This window comes from Pteropus vampyrus, unplaced genomic scaffold (assembly GCF_000151845.1).
Source record: "Pteropus vampyrus isolate Shadow unplaced genomic scaffold, Pvam_2.0 Scaffold3, whole genome shotgun sequence".
In the NCBI taxonomy this organism is placed as follows: domain Eukaryota; kingdom Metazoa; phylum Chordata; class Mammalia; order Chiroptera; family Pteropodidae; genus Pteropus; species Pteropus vampyrus.
Genome location: NW_011888784.1, coordinates 14,265,012 through 14,289,150, shown reverse-complemented (window position 1 = coordinate 14,289,150; position 24,139 = coordinate 14,265,012). Strand labels below are relative to the sequence as shown.

The 24,139-nt window shown below is 36.8% G+C and overlaps 1 protein-coding gene and 2 pseudogenes across 3 annotated transcripts in view; 2 read left to right on the top strand and 1 right to left on the bottom strand.

The window, feature by feature from the left end:
- ELP2 (elongator acetyltransferase complex subunit 2) overlaps positions 1 to 18,083 on the top strand; it is a 37,326-nt gene extending 19,243 nt beyond the window's left edge. The window contains exons 13-22 of one of the 3 annotated variants that reach the window (XM_011361465.2): positions 845 to 1,033; positions 1,776 to 1,845; positions 2,375 to 2,470; positions 2,619 to 2,676; positions 3,260 to 3,332; positions 10,040 to 10,232; positions 11,573 to 11,694; positions 13,181 to 13,314; positions 13,848 to 13,961; positions 16,833 to 18,083. In XM_011361465.2, the coding sequence (XP_011359767.1) occupies positions 845 to 1,033; positions 1,776 to 1,845; positions 2,375 to 2,470; positions 2,619 to 2,676; positions 3,260 to 3,332; positions 10,040 to 10,232; positions 11,573 to 11,694; positions 13,181 to 13,314; positions 13,848 to 13,961; positions 16,833 to 16,989 (1,206 nt within the window). In that variant the 3' untranslated portion in view covers positions 16,990 to 18,083. The remainder of the gene's footprint in view (positions 1 to 844; positions 1,034 to 1,775; positions 1,846 to 2,374; positions 2,471 to 2,618; positions 2,677 to 3,259; positions 3,333 to 10,039; positions 10,233 to 11,572; positions 11,695 to 13,180; positions 13,315 to 13,847; positions 13,962 to 16,832) is intronic. The other 2 variants (XM_023531568.1, XR_002780808.1) reach the window with 2 other exon arrangements.
- On the top strand, positions 3,422 to 3,540 carry LOC111741886 (annotated as a pseudogene).
- A 1,578-nt stretch (positions 18,084 to 19,661) lies between the features above and the next one.
- On the bottom strand, positions 19,662 to 20,495 carry LOC111740922 (annotated as a pseudogene).
- Positions 20,496 to 24,139: the final 3,644 nt, after the last annotated feature.

Genomic DNA, 24,139 nt, shown 5'->3' with positions numbered 1-24,139 from the left:
CATGATCCATTAAAAAACTATAGTGGACTTAACAAAAAATTTAAAATTTTTGCTCTTTGAAAGACACTGTCAGGAAAGTGAGAAGACCAGTCACAAACTGGGAGAAGGTATTTACAAAGCACATACGTGATAAAGGATTTATATCCAGAATATATAAAACTTTTTAGAACTCAGAAATAGGGAAACAGACAATAGGGCAAAAGATTTGAACAAATATTTCTCCAGAGAAGACTTTGGGATGGAGAATGAGAACAGGAAAAGATTCTTGACACCATCAGTTGTTAGAGAAATGCAAGTTAAAGCTACAGTGAGAAACTATTACACACCTATTACAATGATTAAAATTAAAAGACTGACTAGACTTAAGTGTTGGTGAGTTGAGTGGGCAACTGGAACTCATATACTGCTGGTGGCATTGTTAAATGTACAACCAGTTTGGAAACTAGTTTGACAGTTCCTTAAAAATTTAAATATACATCCACCACATCACTCAGCCATTCTGCTTATAGGTAGTATTTATCCAAGAGAAATAGAAGCTTATATCTGTACAAAGACTTGTACAGAAATGTTTGTTTCTGCTTTTTTTAGTAAAAGACAACTGGAAACAACCCAAATGTCTATCAGTAGGTGATTAGATCAACAAGTAGTGATATATCTGTTCCAGGGAATATTACTCAGCAATAAAAAAATCGAACATTTAAAACACAACAGCATGAATGAATCTGCCCTGTGGTCATATTTTCATGGCATAATAAATGATTTTGTGTCTGATATTTTGTTTGTTGAAAGGAATTTGATTTTTGAAACGTATGATTGTTTTTGTTTATCCTATTTTAATACCCAGGTGACTTGGCATGAAATTGCAAGGCCTCAGATACATGGATATGACCTGAAGTGTTTGGCAATGATTAATCGGTTTCAGTTTGTATCTGGAGCAGATGAAAAAGTTCTTCGAGTATTTTCTGCACCTCGAAATTTTGTGGAAAATTTTTGTGCCATTACAGGCCAATCACTGAATCGTGTACTTCATAATGTGAGTATCCCTCTAAATGTTTTAACTAAATCTTGTTACTTCGTTTTAGATTTTAAAAAGTTTGCTTAAGACTGTAAATGGAGTATGTGGATAGACAGAGAGTCAAAATGTTTTTTTATTGTCTTGACAAACTTGCATGCTCTGTAAATTAAATATTAAATATTTAAATATTAGAATCATAAATTTTGTAACAAGTTAGCCGAAGACACTAAAGAATTTAAATATTAAATTAAGGCCTGAATACTGCATATCATCACTGTGGCTGGTTTTGATGGTTACCATATAGTTTCATGTGGGATAAATTGATGGATATAGATTGCAGACTTTAAGCAGATTATTGACACTTTCAATGGCACTCTGCAAAAAATTTTTTTTAATATTTGGTTATTTAAATATGTTTAAGAAAAATACTATGACTACCTTTCTGGTAAACATCTGTGTTTGCATGAGCCTCATCAGGGATGTGCCTGTGAGACTCTTGGACTAGAGCTCCAGGCCTTCCATTTTCAGACTACGCTTTGCTGGAAGGCAGCCTATTGCATTCCCTAGCAGACCCTGAAACCCATTGGGCTGTTAGGATTCGATGAACTCATCGATGAGAAGATCCCCATCTTTCTGAATTCTGTAGAGGGTTTGGGGTTAGCTGGAGCCTGTCTGTTGGAGATTGATTGCTTCACATTTTTGTAGTGCCTGAAGTAACAATAATTTTTAGTGTTTAAAACATTTATACTTTTTATTCCAGCAAGACGGTGATCTTCCAGAAGGAGCTACTGTCCCTGCTTTGGGATTATCAAATAAAGCTGTCTTTCAGGGTAAGGCTTTAGTTTCCAAAATAATTGAGCCCATAGTGGTATTTAAAACCTGGTTACACTCTTAACATGTACTTAATGTTCATTACAGCTGATATTTTTTTAAAAAAACAAAACCCATAGTACATGCATCTGTCTTCCCCATCACATATTTTGTGACAAGTACTCAGTACACATGCAGACCCCGAAATTCGTGCAGCTTTCACAGAGTGTGTCATGGAGCACTACAACCACAGATGCTAATATAGTAGTCTCTAGAATCTGTTCCATAGTTTTAAAAGTTTGGCGAATGTTACATCAAAGAAAAAGGAAGGAATATTTATAGAATTGACTAGTGCTCCAAGGAGCACAGTTGGAAAATGCTGGAGTAGTAGAAATACCCTTGGCTATGGAATTGTGTGAGTACAGCTTTGAATTACTCTGCTTTGAAGTGCCATTACTTTCTAACTGGTGGCCTTAATATTGAGACATGCATAGGAGACATAAAGATGGTGACTACATTCATTATGTTGATGTGTTTCTTTGAAACCAGGAGATATAGCTTCTCAACCTTCTGAAGAAGAAGAGCTCTTAACTAGTACTGGTTTCGAGTTTCACCAGGTGGCCTTTCAACCATCCATACTTAATGGTAAGCAATGGCAAAATGATGCTTTAATAGAATTATTAGTATACATTATATGATATCTCGCTGTTGGCATAAATAAGTGCTATAGAATTCACTTTTTTATTTGCATGAAAATAGAAAAAATAATTGCAGTGTTATAAATTTATTGTAGAACCTCCCACTGAGGATCATCTTCTGCAGAATACTTTGTGGCCTGAAGTTCAAAAACTGTAAGTTAGCTCTTTGGTCTGATTCTGTTAATAACTTGTGTTCCCCCTTCTCCCCAACTTGATTTTCTCCTTTGCTTTTTTTTTTTTTTTTACCTGCATTCCCCGTGCCCTAAAGTTCTTTTAGTGTCCTTCATAAGGGTTAGGAGTCAAACCTCACATAGATTTTTATATTACTATATTATATTTACTAGATTTGTTTACTGGTCTTGATTTTTAAAGTGGAGAGGCATAGCATAACATTATATATATTTTTTCTTTTTTAAAAAGACAAGATTTATTATTCTGGTTTTTGTTTATTTTGTGGTTGCTCATCAAAATCTTTTCATGGTTTATTCATGGCTGTGGGTAAAAACTTGTATTTTAATCTATTTGTTTGAATAAGTTGTATTACTTTGAGGAAGTTGGTGTTTTCTTCTAGTCTCTCTTTTCGCCAAATGTTTGCTTGAAGAGAAATGTAATGGTCCCTAAAAATACTGTATATTAGGGACATTGATGATATTCTTTTCATATTTAAAAATTTTACAGCATGAGAATAGGTACATTTTCTAATACAGGAATCATGCATTTCCTCTTTAAATTTCAGATATGGACATGGTTATGAAATATTTTGTGTTGCTTGTAACAATTCAAAAACTCTACTGGCCTCAGCTTGTAAGGTAGGGAATTTTACTTTTTTATTTTACTTGGTCACAGGTTATTTGAGTCATCGGGCTTTTGCAAGTTTGATAGTATGGTCAGAACACTGTTTGTTGGCCATGCCACCCTGAACGTGCCCGATCTCGTCTGATCTCGGAATCTAAGCAGGGTTGGGCTTGGTTAGTACTTGGATGGGAGACCACCTTGGAGTACCAGGTGCTGTAGGTGTTTAAAAATAAAAAGAACACTGTGTGAATGGCCACTGAAGTTTGCTTTTTCTGAATCTTGTTTTCTGATTCTCTTTTTCTTTCTCTCCCTTCAAAAACTGCAGTTGCGTTTTATTTTTATTTTATTTTTTAAACCAATAACCATCATTTTTTATCATTATCAATGCAGTTGCATTTTAAATCTATGCCAGCTGCATATTTTTTGTTCCTAAATGCTTGATTTGAACTGATTTATGTCCTTCCTTAAAAATTACTTAATCAAATATCTTAAAATGAGACCTAAAAATGCAATACATTTTAAGTAATTAGAGTCCTGGAGACACAGGGAGAATGAAAAGGTGAAATGCAGAGTGTACTTCATCTGATGATTTCTCGAAGATATTCTTGGTACACACCTAAGTGAGTGGAATCTGTCTGCCCATGCCAGGATGAGGCAGAGCGGAGTCTGGCTCAACTGGCCATCAGAACATGCTACTACAGAATAACAAACTTCAAATATTTGCCTGGGAGAATGATCTTGAACTCACATTTCAGCATTTATCTATATTCTGTGGAGTGTAATAATATTTGTGGAGGATTGTTTGAAGGGTCAGAGACCCACACATTTCTCTAAATTTTCTAAAAGTTATTGTTTTAAGCATGATAATGACTGCTAGTCAAGATGGGTCACTCTGTCCCTGCTTTTGCTGCGGCTTCTTTCCATTGGCCTATATTGAGAGTCATCATAAGAGATTATTTCAGTGCCCCTCCTGCCTCACCCACCTTGTTTGTTGTCTCCTCTGTGAGGGTGGTACTGAAAGTACTTCCTTTCGTTGGAGGGGCTTGTGGGAAAAAGGGGGCTTAGTAGTAGAAATATTATGCTTTTGCTGAGCAGCTAATTTGATTTTTAGCTTTGGGCACCGTCCATCATATAACTGATTGTTTTTTCTTTTTCAAGTTGGCTCACTTGTAGCCACCATGTGCAACTAAAATTTTGTCATTTATATACTTTTTCTGTGTGTTTTTTATTTTAATAAACAGTAAAAAAGAGATGTGATTGCTAGTGTGGCTTGGGAAGTTTGAACCTGAATGATTGTATAAACTCGCCAGCTCTAAAGAGTCAATGACCCATGGAAACGTCTGGCAGCTTTATCCTCGAGGCACCAGCCTTACCTTACTAGGTTTCTTGAATGGAGGGTGCCAGCCACACGTTTTGATTGGTAAAACAAATGATTAGATGCATTCTTTTAAACTAACATTTTTAACAACTTTTTTAGGTATCATTAGTGTTCTATAAGTTGCATGTTGAAAGTGAACAATTTGATAAGTTTTGACATATGTTTATACCTGTGAAATCATCACCACAATCAAGATATGAACACATCTGTCAACTCCCAAAATTTCCTGTGTCTCTTGGTAATTTCTCTTTCCTGCCCTCTCCTTACCCTCTCCAGCCCCATCCCATAGAAACCACTAATCTGCTTTTTGTCATGATAGAGTACTTTGCATTTTCTAAAATTTCGTGTGAATGGAATCATACAGTATGTACTTTTTCTTTTTGGTCTGGCTTTCATGCAGTGTAGTGATATGGGATTCATCCATGTCATGTGTATCAGTAGTTCATTCTTTCTATTGCTGAGTAGTTTTCCCTTTTATATATATATCACATTTGTTGATCTATTCATTTATTAATAGGCATTTGAGTTGTTTACAGTTTTTGGCTTTTACCAATAAAGCAGCTGTGAATATTCATGTACAAGTTTGCATGAATATGTGCTTTCTTTTCTTTTGAGTAAATAACTGTGAGTGGAATTGCTAGATGATGTGGTAGATGTATATTTAAAATTTTAAGAAACTGCCAAACTATTTTCCAAAGTAGTTGTATCGTTCTACAAGCCTGCCAGCAGTATATGAGAGTTCCAGTTGTTCCACACTCCCACCAACACTTGGGATGGTCATTCTTTTTTACCTATTCTAATAGGTGTATAATATGTCATTGTGGCTGTAATTTGCATTTCCCTAATGACTAATGATGTTGAACATCTTTTCATCTATATATCTAATATGCTAATTTTCCATCTATATCTTCTTTGATGAAATATCTGTTCATATCTTTTGTCCATTTCTTTATTGTTCTCTTTTTACCGAATTTTGAAAAGTTCTTTATATACATTGGCTACAGCTATCAGACAGATGCTATGTAGATAATTATTTCTAGCGGCTTGTCTTTTCATTTTCCTAACAGTGTTTTTCAAAGAGCAGAAGTTATATATTTTAGTGAAATCTAATTTACCAATTTTTTCTGAATTGGGTTGTGATTTTTGTGTAGTATCTAAAATTTTTGCCTAACTCAAGGTCACAGGGATCTGCTGTTTTGTTCTGGGAGTTTTATAGACTTTACGTTTTATATTTCGATCTGTAATACATCTTTAATTAATTCTTGCCATTGTATGGATTAAAGTCGATTTTCTTGCACGTATATATCCAATTATTTCATCATCATTTGTCGAAAAGACTATCCTTTCACCTACTGCATTTTGCACCTGTGTCAAAAATCAGCTGTCCATATATGTGTGGGTCTATTTCTGGACTTTATTCCATTCATCTTTTTTTCTGTCTTGATTCCAATTCCATATTCTCTTAATAACTAGCTTTTAATAATATGTCTTGAAACTAGGAAGTAATTGTCTTCTAACTCTTCTTTTCACAGTTGTTTTGGCTACTCTAGGTTCTTTACTTTTCCATATGCATTTTAGAATCAGATTGACAGTTTCTACAAAATCAGTTCTGGAATTTTGGTGGATATTGCCTTGAATCTATAGATTAATTTGGGGAGAATTTTAACAGTATTGAGTCTTTTGACACATGAATGTAGTATGCCTCATTTAGTTTAGGTCTTTAATTTCTCTCAGTAATGATTTTTTTAGTAAACTTTTTATTTTAGAATAAGTTTAAATTTTATGAGAAATTGCAGAGATAGTACATATATATGCCTCTCACTCAGTTTTTCCCAATGTTAGTATTATTATCAGGAATATTAAGTAGTTTTTGGTGGCAGGTCTTACACATATTCTTTCGGACTTATCCTTACTTCGTATGTTTTATCTGATTGCTTGTTGCTCACATATGGAAATATAGTTGCTTTTTGTATATTGATCTTATATCCTGTGACCTTGCTAAAGTTATTTACTAGTTCTTGTAGCTTTATTGTAGATACCATAGAATTTTCCACGTAGATGCTTATATTGCTTATGAACAAAGAAAGTTTTATTCTTTTCCCATATGAATGTCTTAATGTTAAATAGAAGTGGTAACAGCAGAAATCCTTGCCGTATACCTCATCTCAGGAACAAAACATTCTGTTTATGTCCAGTAAGAATGATGTTTGCTATAGATTTTTCGTGACTTGCGCTTTATGAGGTTGCATAATTTCTCCCCAATTTCTAGTTGTAGAGTTTTTATCATGGAATGAATGTTAGATTTCATCTAATGTTTTTTCTTCATCTATTGGCATGATCATATTGTTTTCCCTTTTGAGTTTATGAATATGGTGAATTACATTGATTTTCAGATGATAAACCAACTTTGCATTCCTGGAATGAGACCCCACTTGCTCATGATGTATTATTATCTTTTTATATATTTTTGGACTCAGTTTTCTAAAATATTGTTTAAAACATTTACATATAGTACATGAGGAGTAAGGTGATGTAGTTTTCTTTCCTGATAATGACTTCATCTGATTTTGGCATCAGTAATGATAGCCTCATAGAAATATTTTCTTTTCTGCAATTTTCTGAAAAAGTGTGTAGAATTAGTAATATTTCTTTTTTAAATGTTTGGTAGATTTCACCAGTGAAGCCAGCTAATCCTGGAATTTTCTTTGTGGGAAGGTTTTTAACAACAAATGTAACTTTAATAGATTTTAATCTATTTAGGTTATTAAGTTTTTCTCGAGGGTGCTTTTGTAATTTGTGCCTTTCAAGAAATTTATCCCTTTGATCTGAATTGTCAAATTTATTAGCTTAAAGTTATTCATAATATTGCATTATGATCCTTTTAATATATGAAGAAACTGTGGTGATACCACCTTTCTTATTCCTGCTATTAGTAATTTATATCTTCTCTCTCACACCCCCTTTTTTTTTTCCCCAATACATTCTGGGGATTGATTAGGAAATTAATTAGATTTATTGATATTTTCAAAGAAGCAGCTCTTGGTTTTATTTATTGATTTTCCTCTGCTGTTTTTCTTGCTTTTATTTCATTGATTTTTGCTATTTTTATTCCTTTTTTTCTACTTAGATTCTATTTTCTATTTCTAATTAAATAAGGTTAAAGCTGAGTCAATTTCAGACCTTTTTAATATAAGTGTTTAACTATATTACTTCTGTATACTATAAACTTCCCTCTATTGTTTTTGAGACATTCTGCAAATTTTAATATGTTGTTTTTATTTTTGTTAAATTAAAAATACTTTCTAATATTCCTTTGATTTCGTCTTTAATCTATAGGTTATTTCAAAATGTATTACTTAGTTTCTCTATGCTGTTTTCCAGTTATCTTTCTGTTACTGATTTCTCATTTAATGTCATTGTGGTCAGAGAACACAGTATGATTTGAATCCTTTGAAATTTAATCTTGGTCAGTTTCCATGGTCACTTTGAAAAGAATGGGCTCTGTTTCTGTTGGGTGGAGTGTTTTGAAAATATGAACTACATCAGATTGGTTGATAATATTGCTCAAGTCTTCTTTATCCTTTTCGTTTTTTTGAGAGTGGCATTTTGAAATATCTGACTATTATTGTTGACTTATTTTTTAATCCTTACAGTTCAGTTTTTGCTTTATGTATTTTGAAGCTCTATTGTTAAAACATTTATTATTGTTATTATGTCCTCTTGGTTACTAGTTTATCGTTGAAATGACCCTCTTTATTTCTGGTAAAATTTTATGCTCTGAAATCATCTACTTTGTGTGATATTAAGATAACCATTCCAGCTTTCTTTTGAGTAGTGCTTTAATTATATATCTTTTCCATCATTTTACTTTTAAGTTATTAGTTTTATTTTGAGTGGGTTTTTTTGGGGGCAGCCTATAGTTGGATCTTTTTTACTCATCTTGATAAATTTTCATTTTAATAGGAGAGTTTATTAGACTATTTGCACTTAATGTAATAAATGAAATGGTTAGATTTAAATCTGTCTTGCTATGTGTTTACTTCTTGATTCATTTGTTTTTTGTTCCATTTTACTTATTTTGGATTAATTGATTACTTTTTATGTCCATTTTATGTCCATTTTATTACTCCATCTTATGTCCATCTTCTTTTTGGTTAGATATAAATTTTTGTTGTATTATTTCATTAGCTGTTTTACATTTTATAGTATAGTTCTCTAATATACTACAGTCTGCCTTTGAGCAAAATTGCACTATTTCATGTACAAGTTAAGAACTTCATAGAAGTATACTTTTGTTTCCCCCTACTTTGTGGTATTGTTATACATTTTACTTATTCTTAGAAATCCCACAATATATTATTATTTTTTGCTTTGACCAATTAGCTGTTATAGAGATTTAAATAATAAAAAATTTTCCATTAGATATCATTTTCTTTCTGCCTGAAGCGTATTCTTTAATATCTTTGTAATGCAGTTCTGCTGGTCATGAATTTTTTCAGCTTTTACCTGTCTGAAAAAAATCCATTTCTTCTTCATTTTTGACTGATATTTCTGGTGTGTAAAGAATTGTTGGTTTTCCTTTCAGCCATTTTCTTTTGACTTGCATTGTTTCTCATAAGACAGCTGTAATTTTTCTTTGTTGCTCAGTAATGGTTTTTTTTCCTTTAATTACAATTGTATATTTATTGTTGGTTTTAAACAATTTGAATATTGTTGGTATGGTTTTCTTCATGTTTCTTGTGCTTGGGTTTTATTGAATTTGGATCTGTAGGTTTATTGTTTTCATCAAATTTGGAAAATTTCAAGCCATTATCTTTTTAAGTATTTTCTTTCTCACCCTTTATGGAGACTCTCGTTACACCTGTATTTAACTGCTTGGATTTGTCATTGAGCTCAGTGATATTCTTTTTTTTTAACCATTCTGTGATTCATTTTTGTCTCTCAGAGATCAGTATTCTTTGTTGCCAGATATCTCATATTTTGGAGTGCCATCATTTTCATGTACTTTGGATTTTTAGTGTTTTCACATGATACTCCATATTGACTAGAAGTGAAGTCTCTAAAGTGTTAATTACACAATTAATACACAAATGTATTCTTGTAAAAATATTGAAACATTATGAGTACAGCATTAATCTCTGATGATTCATCTTTTTTAATCCCAATCTTTGTCTTCCTAAAGACTGTACACCTAGTTGTGGTATGTTATCTTCTCAGAAATTTTTTTTTTGCACTTACACAGATACATAAAATATACCTATAGAGACAATATATTATTTTTTAAATGTTTTCAGTTTATTTCTATTTAAATTGTTTCATCATTGTTTTATCTCTGTTCTACAGGCAGCTAAGAAAGAGCATGCAGCTATCATCCTTTGGAACACTGCATCTTGGAAACAGGTGCAGAATTTAGTTTTCCACAGTTTGACTGTCACACAGATGGCCTTCTCACCTAATGACAAGTTCTTACTAGCTGTTTCCAGAGATCGAACCTGGTCACTGTGGAAGAGGCAGGATACAATCTCACCTGAGTTAGGTAAAAACAGCTTCTGATTGGGAGGATTGGTAGTGAAACAGATTTCTGTTTTATCCACCTTGGGCAGCTGTTGGGTGAAGAGAAACAAATGATACCAGGGTGAAGAGCAGAGTCTCACTGTTGTGAAGTCTTTCAAAATCCTCTTATAACGGAGGAAGACTCAACCTCTTAAGATTTAAACGCAGGTGACCTTTGGGTTGACTTCCTTGCACTTATGTAGTTAGGATGGCATGTGTTCAGACATTTGAGTTAAAGAAATATAAAAATCTGTATACAGAAAATCTAGATTTTGCAGATGGTTATAGAATGCCACCATATTCTGAGCTAGGATATTATGGGACAGGAATAATGAAGATATAATTAAATTATGAAACTTAGAAGAACCATTATCTTTATCCTTTTCCTACCCATCCCTGTCACTTCGATAATTGGGAATGGTGTTTTAGGCATCCATCTGTGAATAACATGACCCCTGGGCAAGATATTAACACATCTACCTACCTTTCTACTCTGAGCCTAACAAATTGAAAGAAAAAAATAAATAAAAGGGAAAAAGTGGTTTTTTTTCATAGTAGTCATTCCTGTTCCCCCAGATTCTTTGGGTAAAATCTAGAGTGTTATTTACTCATATTTTTATTTTTTCCATTGAATTCATCTTGTGATATTTCTAGTCCCTTAAGTTTCTTGTCCTTTATAGAATACCAGGGCCTATGACACATACTAAGCAGCATGTGTTAGAACAGACTGATTTCTTTTGCAACTAGTGATTTCCTAACATGCAACTCCTACTTTTAAAAAAGTTAAAATGATACTAATAACATATCCATTAATTAGCTGTATTTTTGCAAATTAAGAATTAGTAAATACCTTCTACTTCCTTCCTCGTAAGCAGTTATGTATTTTAGAGTTTACTCCATATAAGGACTAGAAGTTACATTTAAATCTTACAAAGGAAAAGATATTTTTTTAAGTTTGGGTTTATTTTTTTAACATTATTCAAGGGTGCATTAATCTTTTTTCCATATCTTAATATGCAAATCTGGCTACTTTCTGAGTAAGGTTAAATTGCTTCAGGCCTCTTCTATCAGCATGGAAGATGTTTGTCATCAGTCACTAAAGAGGGACTAGTCAATATAAAATTATTCCTTTCTAGAAAGATAACTGTATGCCCATAGTCTTCTGATGAGAGGTCAACTGCCTAGCTTTGGTCTGTTGCAAAAGTCAGCATATATAAATTGAATACTAAATTACATGATGTATATGGTACTTCAGCATAGCTTTCTAACAAGTAAAAAATAGCTTTCTCTGCTTTGTGAGTAGTGCATATGTGTTTCTTTCAGATCCAATTTTCAGTCTCTTTGCCTTCACTAACAAAGTCACTGCTGTGCACAGTAGAATTATTTGGTCTTGTGATTGGAGTCCTGATAGCAAGTTTTTCTTCACTGGAAGTCGAGACAAAAAGGTAATATTTTTAACTCAACTATTTTTCCAGGTGTAAAATAATATTGTTACAGGTATGTTTGGATAGAAAACATATAATCCTGACTTTCTGATACAACTTTTAAAAACTGATTTATGTATTCTCGTTTGCGTTTTTCATAAGCATACATAAAAAGGTATTTTCTTACTTGTTGAATTCTTTAAGTACATTTCTCTGAAATATCAAATATGAACATGACCTGCATTAGATGGTCCCAGAATGAAAAAAGTAGTAACAAATGGATCAAGAATAAGAGATTAGGAGAGCAGAAGCAGGGAACAGGGGCATAAGGAGAAAAACACTTTCCACTTATTTTTACTTTTATGAATTAAAATTTTTTTTCTGTCATGAATGCTTATTACCTTTTCATTCAGTGGTGAGAGTGGGGCGTGTGTATGAGATCGAAGCTTTGAAAAAAACAGAACAAGTTAGCTAGCAGTAGTTTTTGACCATGACACTCGCCCTTGTTTTCTGGGAAATGTTCACCTGGCTTCTGGTCTTTCCTCTGTGTTCATACTCTTTCTTTTCTTTTTCTGCCTGTCCTGCAGACCAGAGGTGTTAAGACAGTTGAGCATTTTCCTTTTCTCTCCCTGCCCTCTCCTAGTCATGGTACAGTTTACTGAGGCAGAGGGCTAGCATAGCCATGTTGTCATGCAGTAAGACACTGAAATGTCAGCCTCTAAAACTCTTCCTTTTGGACCTTCACTTCTGTTCACTTGCCTGTTTAATTCTTCTCCAGCATTTATTTGTCTGCACTGTGCTAGCTGCTGAGAAAGTAGGACTGCTTGTGCTCTCTGCAGTCATGCCCAGTAGCAGATGGTCCAGCTGTGGCTCTCGGAGACACATCAGGGCTGAAACAGACAAAGCATCTTCTACTGCACATTCTCATAAACGCATTTCTGCTTCCTTGGGCAGAGCCTTCTGCTCAGAATCTTGCTTTGGTCCTGCATTTTCCTGTCTGCTTCACTTTCCTTTCTGTGTCTTTGTGACCAGTCAGACCCCATTGAGGCATGAACTTCCAGGGAAGCATCATTTCCTATACAGGGTATCTTCAAGGTTAGGGCCTCCTGACAGTTGAGCTGATACCCTAAGCAGTGGGTAGTGTAGAGGAAGAGCCAGGGCATTGTCCCCATACATGACAGGTGCATGAGCCCCTCAGTGAGGACATGATCAGTAGAGTCTCACTGGATCAGAACTGATTTCTTGAGTGTAAAGGGCATGCCAGGTGCCTCCTGGTCTCCATCTTTGGATGGCACACTTAGGTAGTTGAAGTTTCAGTGACTGTGTTGGCTACACTCTGGCTTCTCTGTGATCCTTGAAATATGCTCTGAAATTCTGGAACACAAATGATACATTTATTTAAATGCCAGAGCAAGTATTTTACGTTATCTATGTCATTGAAACTCCAGCGCATTGCCAGAAATCTTACAAAGGGAAAGCTTTACAGAGTTTGATCTGTCTGTATTAGGTGGTTGTCTGGGGTGAGTGTGACTCCAGTGATGACTCCATCGAGCACAGCATCGGCCCCTGCTCCTCTGTCCTGGACGTGGGTGGGTCTGTGACAGCTGTCAGCGTCTGCCCAGTGCTTAACCTCTCCCAACGGTCAGTCTCTGTGTGGGGGGCTTCATTATATGTTTTCTTTAAGAAGATCACTTGGTTTCTCAATATATAGCCCTTTTATACTTACACTCATGGGTTCTTTTAGCTTCCAAGCTATTATTTTTTTCATAATGCTTATGTTTCTCATAAATTGATAGAATTCAGTGATATTTAGAGTGGCAAAAGAGAGATTGGGAGTGTGGCTCAAATGTTCTTATTTCACCAAATTCAGGACTGTGGCGCTTTCTCTGTACCAAGTGTCTTCAGCAGAATGAGGGCCCTTACAGCCAGCCACAGAAACATTGGTTTTGCCAGTGGAGGACAGAAGTAAAACTGTGTGTACCATCGACGGAGAGAATGCTCCTTAAGGGCACAGGATAGCAGTGCAACCCAGTGCACTGGGCTGGTGCTTTTAAACAGAGTCCTTTGTAAGCATGGAACAGTTGAGAACACTGTAAAGAACTACTTTAGAGTGATGATGGAGATAACACAAATTCATGCTAAATTAATCACTTTCTTCCCCCTCTTAAAAACAGATATGTTGTTGCAGTAGGATTAGAGTGTGGAAAGATTTGTTTATATACCTGGAAAAAGACTGATCAAGTTCCAGAAGTAAACGACTGGACCCACTGTGTAGAAACAAGTCAAAGGTATATTCTATTTCTACTTCTTTCAGACTAGATAGAAATCATGGAGTCTTTGGTAGCAAATTTTATGCCACAGTTGTATGGGGAGAGACACAAATCTTTATTCATGGTGCTCACCACTAAATGGTTCCTCTATTCTATGCTAATATCTTCAAATTAATGTTTGTTACTATATTACACTTGGTTTTTAAAAGTTTGCTTGACTATATTGCTTGTTTGCATAATGTTGTCTTTATAGATAACACATTTGAGATAAAAGTGATTTTCCTAATGTGTTTTAGAATTTGACTATAATAGATTCTTAATAAAGTTTTATTCAAAATGTTTAGTGATTTTTTTGAAATACTATATGTTTTGGTGGCTACATCTTGCATTTGAACACTTTAGCTCAGGTCCTGTAATGGAGCAAACTGTTGAGTGCCCCTCAAAGCCCCATGACTGGCTTCCAAGCACAGTAACTCTGTCCCTGAGCCTTACACCCTGGGCACAGGCCTTTGTCACCTGAGCTGACTTAGAGTACCTGCCATTTGCAACCTCCTTTTCACTCCGACCTGCCTAGACAGGAGGGATCATTTTTTAATCTACTTTTAACCCATTATTCTTTAAAAATGTCTAAACTTTCCAAAAAGGTCACTAACATCATTCTATATTAGGTTTTCTTAGGATTCTTTAACTTTCATGTATCTGCACTATTCAGAATATGATTTCAAATACAATTTCAAATGACAGTATCATAATGAGGTGATTGGCTTGAAAGAGGGAGATTTGTGAGTACATCTCTTCTATTTTTATTTTTACTTTTCAATTATAGTTGACATACAATATTATAGTAGTTTCAGGTATACAACATAGTGATTAAACATTTATGCAACTTATGAAGTAATCATCTCAATATCCATCTATTATGAGCACATGTCTTTATAAGAGTTTTCATCTAGAGGAGCTATCTTATCTACAAAGCATGTTAAGTGCTCATTATAATTGTATTTGTTAAATGAGACCACCTTTGTTACTCTTGTCCTCATGGCTTCTCCCACCTCTCTGATGGTGAGCTTAGCAGTTGGACTAGTTCATACCGTTGGCTTACTAAAGAGGGAAGTACTCCAATGAATTCCGCATTCCAGGCACTTGAAATTTCCTCTCTTCCTGGGCTCACCTCCCTTTTCTTTCCCTTCCTTTCACCTTGCTTGCCCACGGCAGTGTTCCCTCTGCCGTCGTCTGATACCCAGATCACGTCCATGGCCCAATGTAGGACAACTGGCAGGAAGCCTCTTAGAAAGCACAGGCGGGGGTCATGTACAGAATTTGAGTTTTTCATTTTTTTTTTTTATATTCATTATTGTGATTTTGGATTTGTAAGAACTAATTCCCGACTTAACAAATTACATTATTTAGATTGCTGATATTCCAGTTACCAAATTTGAAGTACCTTTCAAGTGAACTTTTTGCTTGTTATGAGATACAAAGGTAATTAATAAGCAAACACTGCCTTTTAGGTTGGTTCCCCCCATTCTCTGTCTTCTAAATGTGATGCATTAATATTCTGGATTTAAATATTGATAGCTAGATATTTTTATATGTATACATATGTATATATATTTCAGTGGTGTCACTACTTCAAATCATTCTTCTAATGAAATAAGAGAACTTTAATATTGATCAGTAACACATTCCAGTGATAGTGGTGTCACTTAAAATATTTTTGGAACTTCTCTTTATCACTTGTGTCCAGAACTAGCTTACTAGATATAAGAAAACCAGTTGTAATACCTTTTATACTTTTACTCATTTTGATTGCTTTTTTTTTTAAAGCTCAGCATTCATTTTACTGATAAAGCTCATCTCCAAATGACTTTTGACTGCTTTCAGTAATCAGATTCATCCTCACAGGAAGATGAGCTGTCAGAGTACTCTGACAGCATTTCCAGTAGAAGAATTTCGGGAAGCATTGAGGCACAACAATACTGTGGAAATGTGTATTACTTCCCAGAGGGGCCACTTGCAAGGGCTCAGTCATTTGGTTGCATAGGTTCTGGTGTACTGATTTTAAAGTGTGTTTCATTCCTTCAAGGTTATACTTTATTCCTACCTTTTGATCCTGAGAGCTCATCTGGTGACAGGGACTCTCACCATTTGAAAGTATAATTTGTGTGCTCTGGCACTGTTTTCAGTCTTTATTGTCTTAAAATCTAAGTTTTTCACTTTATTCCTTTTTGGTTTGGAGGTCTAATTTTCAGGTTAAATTTATAGAAGATATTATATTTTCATATTTATTTAACAATCTGTTTTGGGGAGCATTGTATGTCTGCTATCGGTCTGAGCATGAGCATTAATATGAGTATCTTGCCCAAGGTTATGTAGTTGAAGATCACACTGGTGACCAGGGTTCTTTCACTGGGCAGTTTATTAAATCTTTCACTGTCTTTCTTTTCCCAGAAGTAAAAATGTAAGAGGCCATCCATTTTATAGGGATGTGAGAAGAATAAAATAATCTAGAATATGTTGCAGAGTTGGAATTCTTAAACACATTTAGTAGTTATCAGAAAGGCTGATTTTAATAGCCATAAAATGAATTCCACTAATCATTAAAACAAAATTTGATGGAAAGTGTCTCTTGCTCTTTTTGGTGGTATCCTTGGTCAATAAATTAAATATTGACAGTTTTAAGTAAAAGATGTTTTCAAGGTTAGAATAAAATTGTTAAAATATTATTGATGGTATTTTAAAGCCTATAAATTTTGATTTTTAGGTTTTGACTTCCATTTATATTAACATCAATAGTAAGAGTATACTAGTTAATATGTAGGTAAACACCCATTAAAATATTTTGTCATAGCATATGTTCATTTCATGATTTCTCTATCTTTGTTTTAGCCAAAGTCATACGCTTGCTATCAAAAAATTATGCTGGAAGAATTGTAATGGAAAAACGGAACAGAAGGAAGCAGAAGGCACTGAATGGTTACACTTTGCAAGTTGTGGTGAGGATCATACTGTGAAGATACACAAAGTGAACAAATGTGCATTGTAATGGACTTAATAACTACAAGCATATAATCATTGATGTCTTAAAATATTTAACATGTAAATGGATAATTGGTATTTACCTCATAATTTCATTGAGTTTCATTTTTAAGTCCTGTATCAGCAGTATTAATTTGGGTCACAGACCATTCGAAATCTAATGAAAGTTATAGATTCTTTTCTCAAAATCGTTACATACGCACACACTCTCAGAACCTTGCCCCATACTTCCAGGGATTCACACCTGCATCCATGTATTCCAGATTAAGAACCTCTGTTCTTTTTTTTATGAACCAAACTTGCCTAATTTTATGTTATTTTGGGCCTTCTCTTTTCATATGTCCCTCTTTGGGACATTTCATTATTTATTATCCTCTTCAGAGGAAGGACATAGAAAATACAGAGAGGAAAAAAGCCAGATTACTCAATTGCTATTTTAACAGTTTTTGTAAATAGACCACACAAAGTGTGGTCTCGACCCTTTGTTCCCAGTATACACCAACCATTTTAGGAATTTGGCAGGCAGTTGGGAGTTTGAACTTCATTCTGTCGTTCCATTTATTCTTTAAAAGTACATAGATTTTTTCTCAGAGTTTGACTTAAAGTAGAATATCTTGACATTTAATCTGATGTATGGGCTGAAAAGTAGAGTTCTGAATCATCTGAATTTGTGTGTAATATGACATAAATGAGTCATGAGAGTTAAAGGATATCCCCCCTAGGAGAATGAGTAGTGGGAGCAGAAGGAAGAACGTGCTAGATACAGAATGTCGGGTGTGTCAGCTGAAGTTTGGGAAGTAGTCACAAAAACTGGAACTTGGGAGTTGGGTGGAGAGAGGATAAGAGTGAAGACCGGTGTGAGAGTGGTTTTCCCTGACCCTGTTGGAACATGGAGTCACCTGGCAAATTGGCAACTGAATGTACATAATCTACTGAAAGAAGGGAGGAGTTTATGCCATTATCTAAAATGACATCTTGCTTCCAAAGGAATTAAGTGATATTTTGCCTATATGGACGTTTCTAGACCAGCACTATCCAGTATTTCTAATCCAATAGAAATATGAGAGCTACATATAGAATTAAAAATTTTGTTTTCAGGGATTCCAGCTTTTATTTTTCCCCTTGTCACAAAACAAAGTAGAAGACATAATACAGGATTAAAACCACAAAGGTAGTTAAATTGGTAGAACACGTATACACAAAAATATCTGGATAAGAAGACAGGCTTGTTTACAGTGAGGAAACACGTGTAAATTAAGGTAGTTTGTAGTTTTCATAGGAAACATTTAAAAAGATCAAATATATGCTACTTGGGTGCCACTGTTTACAGCAATATTGAAAGGGAGAAAACCACTCATTTCGGGACATATACCACAAGGTCCAGGTTTTACAGCAGTAGCGTAATACACAAAACTATATTACAGCTAGTTGATCAGAGTTTACTGATTGTTCCCAAATATGTCACAGTTTCGGCCCTCAAGTTCATTACTACAGATTTCAACAACTCTAAACTTCTAGCTACTGGGAGACAGAATGATTCTAAGGTGCTTTCTAAGAGTTACAAAATCTCTACGGACCCAAGGCCATCTGTCATCTCCACAAGTCTGCTCTCACTAACAGCCCTTATATTCTTCAGAGAAATAGTTAGGAAAAAAGTCAGACACCAGCGTAGTCATTACCTCCTAGGCCAAATCTATGACAAAAGCAGCCAACATTACCATAAAATGAGAGTCTTGAGGCTTATCTTTAAAGGCTTATTCTGGTCTTGAAAATTGGTAGGATAAGATTATTTTCTGCTGAATCTTGAATAAACACAGGAAGACTTGTTCTTTATTGGCTGGTCTTGGAGTGAAGGTCACAGACAGGAGTCTTAACCTCTTATGTACTTTAGTTTCAGTCAGCTGAAAATCTGAATTTAAAAGTATGCTAAAAATCCTAAATCCAAGCTTTCGTAAATTTGCTATTAAAAAGCCTTTAAGGGTTTGCTAACTTGAAGTCCATAAGTGCAAGGGGACGAGAGCTCTGAGCCTGTCAGGTTCCCATTTTGGAGGAAGGATCGGTGTTTCCTACAGATTGCTCAATTTTGCATAAGGGAGAAACCAACATACTAGGGCAAAGAATTAGTTTCAATTTATTCCATGAGGAATCTTCTCCCATGGTAAAGAAACAATGAGGAATGAATCTTAACTGGTCTCTTCATCAGAAGTGGTAAACTTGGTGTCTGTATTCATGAAGCCAGACGATTTTTTAAGCAGACTGGAAGCAGATAGTAGAACCAACTTCCTGTAACCATTATACCTTGTATTTAGCGAAAGCAAACATCAACTTGAGCAATATCCAAGGCCACTGTTAATTATTAAAGAGTGAAGTTCACCACTATAATACTTAAAGAGAGGTACCTACAAGGAAACCAATTAAACCCGGGTGAAAAAAAAATCCAAATAAGTTGTATTTAGGAATGAGTTGTCCAAATAAAGAAGGGCAACTGATGAGAATGTACCCAGCTACACTTGACATGAAGACACTATGCATAGAACCTTACCTGGCAAGGGAATTTCTAGTAACTAAGGGCAGGAGAAAGAACAAAGAGCTACTTCTACATTTTAGTGTCCAGATAGCATAATAGAAACTTCCCAAGGGCAATATATATGCCATTAATCACTGAATAAAGCGGTTGTGTTATTTTTTTTGTTCGAGAAGCTTGTTTACCTCCCTTTTGGCCATTCCAGTGTATTTCAAAATGATTCCATGTTGGTTTAGTCCAGGAAGCAAGAGTATGAAAGTCACTATCAGGTGAGGAGAATTTTGTGGACTTGCTGTCCCACCCAAGCAACCTCAGCAAGAGAAATGGTCATGGTCATGAAGTATGTTTTTGGCTTCTTTAGTGCGAAGAGGTGTTTCCACCAGCTCACAGCTCTACATCGAGCTTTTACTAGATTGCTGCAAATTTCATAGAATCTTAGCTATGGCTCAGTGGTCCATTTATTGGAGCCAAAAATTCTAGGCTAGTCAGCCAAGCACAAAAACAACAAAACAGGAAACACCAAATAACAGGTGGATCTAGATAGTAGAAGTCAGAAACACCAAAGAAGCCACATCCGTGATGGCAGATGGAAGGCAGGCTCGTCCCACCTGAGGACTTCATCAGCATCACTTCAGTCTATCCTTGCAACTGCTCTTCCAGACTCAGGGTCTCTCCAGCCAGCAGCTTGGTACTGCGATTATCTTCCTCCACCACCATCCCCAAGGTGCCACTTCAGTGAGCCTTCCCCTAAGACCACAGCAACCCAACCTGCCTGTAATTTAAAAATTTCTAGTAGCCACATAATAAAAGTAAAAAGAAACAGGTAAAATTTATTTTAATGACATATGTTTAAACTCAATATATTCAAAATAATATTTCAACATATAATCAATATAAAAGATTACTGATTATATTTCATACAATATAAAGTACATTTTACACTTAGAGCCCATTTCAGTGTGGACTAGCCACATTTCAAGTGCTTGTACGTGGACAGTGCAGTTCTAGATGATTGAGTCTATATGAACTTGTTTCTCAGGCATGTGTGCACATGTATGCACTGAGGCAGTAAGCTTCTGAGCTTCCCAACCTCAGAAGCCAGGACATCCTGAACTACTATTTTCTTGCTTATGAACTGAGTGATTTGAGTCTTTATCTTCACTGGCACACAGGGATTTGTTCAGATCTCATGCATGTGGGATTCCAGAGCAGATTCAACGGACTAACTTTGCTCTTTTAGAGCCTTTTCCAGCACAGAACTCAAGCTCCGAAGGTTCCCTGAAAGCAGGCCTCCTCCTGGAGAGACTGGATTCATGGTTGATTATTGTTTTAATTTGTCAGTTGTGTTTGTAGATAGTTTACTCAAGATGTCCTGAAGCATCTTCTTCAGTAATCACCCAGGTAGTTCAGTTCCATAAGCGTTCACAAGACTTGCTGTACACTTGACAGTCTGCACTGTAATTCATACACTTATATTGTAATTTTATACACACAGATCGTAATCTGCTAAAGGAGCATCCTTTGAACCATGTTGTAGTAATATGTGATATATAAAGCAAAAGGGCAGTCTTGGAACTGTGCTCCAGAGGAACTGAGGAGTATTTCAAAATCTCCAACCTGCCCTTCCCTAGTATCCCTGATATCCCATTTCTCTGCTTGGTTCACAGCACAGAGTTTGGATTGATGCCAAGTGCCAGCCAAAGCAATTGCTGTCTTCTGACCTATACAACCTCCCTAGATGGAGGAACAGTGATTGGATTGTTGTTCCAAGCTGATGTTTACCTTGGACAGCAAGGAGCCAAATCACTATCTTCCCAATAGCCTCATGGGAACCAGAGTTGGTTATTGATTCCAAAAGGAGAATATGGGAGTTAGCAGGAGACAACGCAAATTCAGGAATGAAATAAAAGGACAGAATCTCTTTTATATTAGAAATCTTGACCATCATAGAAAATCCTGAATTGCCTGAGGTCTGCCTAGTACTGATGGGTTTTTGTTGTTTTGAACATTATGGGGTTAGATATAATGGAGCCTTGTTCCCAACCATATCGTGATTCCAAATTGCCCTTTTAGCTTCTATTCACAGAAAAGTTCTGTCACCCTAGGGGAGGAAGCTTCCTGGAGTTTCTGATCTTTCTTTCCTCTGCTCTCAAGTTGTTTCTACCAGAGCTTCTACTCTGCCAGGCCTTGGAGAGAAACCTGCTCCATTACTGTCTTTTATTACTTCCTGCTGTGAGGCCCTCTTCTGATTTCTCCAGTATCAGAATGTCTAGATCAGCAGGTTTTCATTGTTAGGGAGGTATGCATTTCACTCTGTCTGGAAGTACTAAATTAATTTCATTATTGAAACCAAATTCAGCCTCCTCTGAAATACTCACTCCCCCACCCCAACTACTTGGCAGGAAATTTGAGCCATTAAAATAGCAACCCTCAACTACCTCCATGATCATGAGGCCTGGGAGTTTAAGCCAGAGGTTAAACCTCTGCCCTTTCTCACCATTTAAGACTTGACCATTATAACGGAGCTTCCATCCCCACCAGGATAACACCGCTTACCACTGTACAGCAAGTTTAATAATCCGATTAGTCCTTCAGCTTTAGATACTGCCAAGGCACTTGTGGCTTTTCTCTCACCTCTCTGTACCTTCTCACCCATCAGTGGCATAGAGGCAGATGCCCCTTTAAATCTCGCTGTCCCCAGGGCTCTGTCCTCTTTCCCTGAACACTCCAGAGCTCCTGAGATGACCTCTCCCATGAGCTGTGTCTCCAACCCTGTACACTCCTTCCTGAGCCTTGCACCCAAATCTCTACTTAGACTGAGCTGCACATTGTCTTCCTATGCCTGAGCCCCCTCCTCCTTGAATCCACCCAGTCACCTGGTCTGATAGGTCTGAGCCAGTCCTCTCTCAGTCCCCCTTTGACCTTGAATTCCATCACTTCTGCACCATCTGGGCTCTGGTCAGTCCTTCGTTGCTCTTCACCAGGACTTCTCCCCAGCCTCTGATGGGCAGCGCTGCCTGTAGCCTCCCCACACCCATGCCCCACCTCAGTGCTTTGAGGGTGTCAGACACACCTCTGATGCACCCAGTCTCCTGTAGGGACTCCCCCCAGTGTCTTCCTGCACTGCAGTCTGACCCACTCCCTTCCCTCATTCCTTGTCCCCACTCCTCATCCCCACACATCCCTGTGGTCCAGCATCATTGAAGGCTCTTGCTTCTGGAATTTTCTAAACCTTTTTTCACCTCCAGGCCTTTGCACATGGAGTGCTCTCCTGCCTCCACATTCTTTTCCAGGACCCTCTGGAGTCCCAGATGGGGGAGGCTCTCACCTTTGAAGCCTCAACCTTTGTGGGAGACCCCTTCTCTAGCACTCTGCAGTTTGGAGGGGTGATCTGATTGTGGATCCATCTTCATGTCCTGAGGGCCTCTCAGACCTAGAGGCTGCCTTATGGACTCTTGTCTTTCTAGCACCTACCATGTTCCTAGTCAGTGAACACTGACTGAATGAATTCCCCTACCAAGGCTTGTTTTCAGCTTCAGTGGTTCAAGCCTGGACAATTGCCAGAGGTTGTAGCTGGTTTCTCTGCCCCCACTTCTCACCACCCCATCCATCCTGGTCATGGTCATTGGATAAATCTGCCCAAATCACCTCTTAGGGGCACTTTCTTGTTCAAAAATCTTCAGAGTAAAATCCCAGCTCCTTAGCCTGTCTCAAAACTTTTCGACCTTGATCCCAAACCTGCCTTGCCTTCTTCCTCAACCACCACAGACTAACTGTGAGAGGCATTCATTAAACTTTTGCCAACGAGCGAATGAATGAAAGAAAACATGAACGAATGCCTTATGTATAGTGGAGAGCCCATTTCTAGGGGACACATCTTCCTCATCAGGCTCAATGTGCTGGTTCAGTGATAAAGCTGTATCAAAGGGGAGGGATTTGAAGTTCAAGGCTGTGTCTCCTGTCTGCCCAATTTGCCCCCTAGGCATATAGTATTCATGGTTCTCAGGTAAGAGAGGGCTATACGTAGGAGCTGAAGAGCTGTTTTCTCTACAAAGCTGTTAACTTTTGGTGCAGAAGCTGGCTGCCTCGGATCTCAGCATGGACCAGCTCAGGCTCCTCCCAGACCCCAGGCCCAGCAGCTGGACCAGGTGAGATGAGGCAATGGCAGCCCTACAGCACAAGACCCTAGAGCTCATTGAATGATGAACACATGTAAGACATTCACTGGTGAGAGCTGGAGGTTCTGCTTCAGGCAGAATGGGAGCAAACAATCCTATTTCTGACAGGCTTTCTGGCAGGAGAGGCCCAGAGAATCTTAATGCCAGTTAGAGGACCAGGCTTCTAGTCTCCTCCCACATCCCACTACTCCCTCCCTTCTTCACAAGCTCACTGCTATGGCCCAGGTCAAAGACATTTTTCCTTTGGGGTGTCTTCCCTGGGCTCCCTGGTTGGAAGTAGCCCCTTTCCTCTTTCCTGCAATTCTCAGCTGTATCTTGAAGCAGTGGTAGGGCACTCATCCCACACGGCCTTGTGGCTGGATGTTCAATAGTTCATTTCCCTACATGGCTGTTGGCACAATATCATCAAATCCTCCTGAGCATATAATGCCCTGGACAGAGTCAAGGGTTTGAAG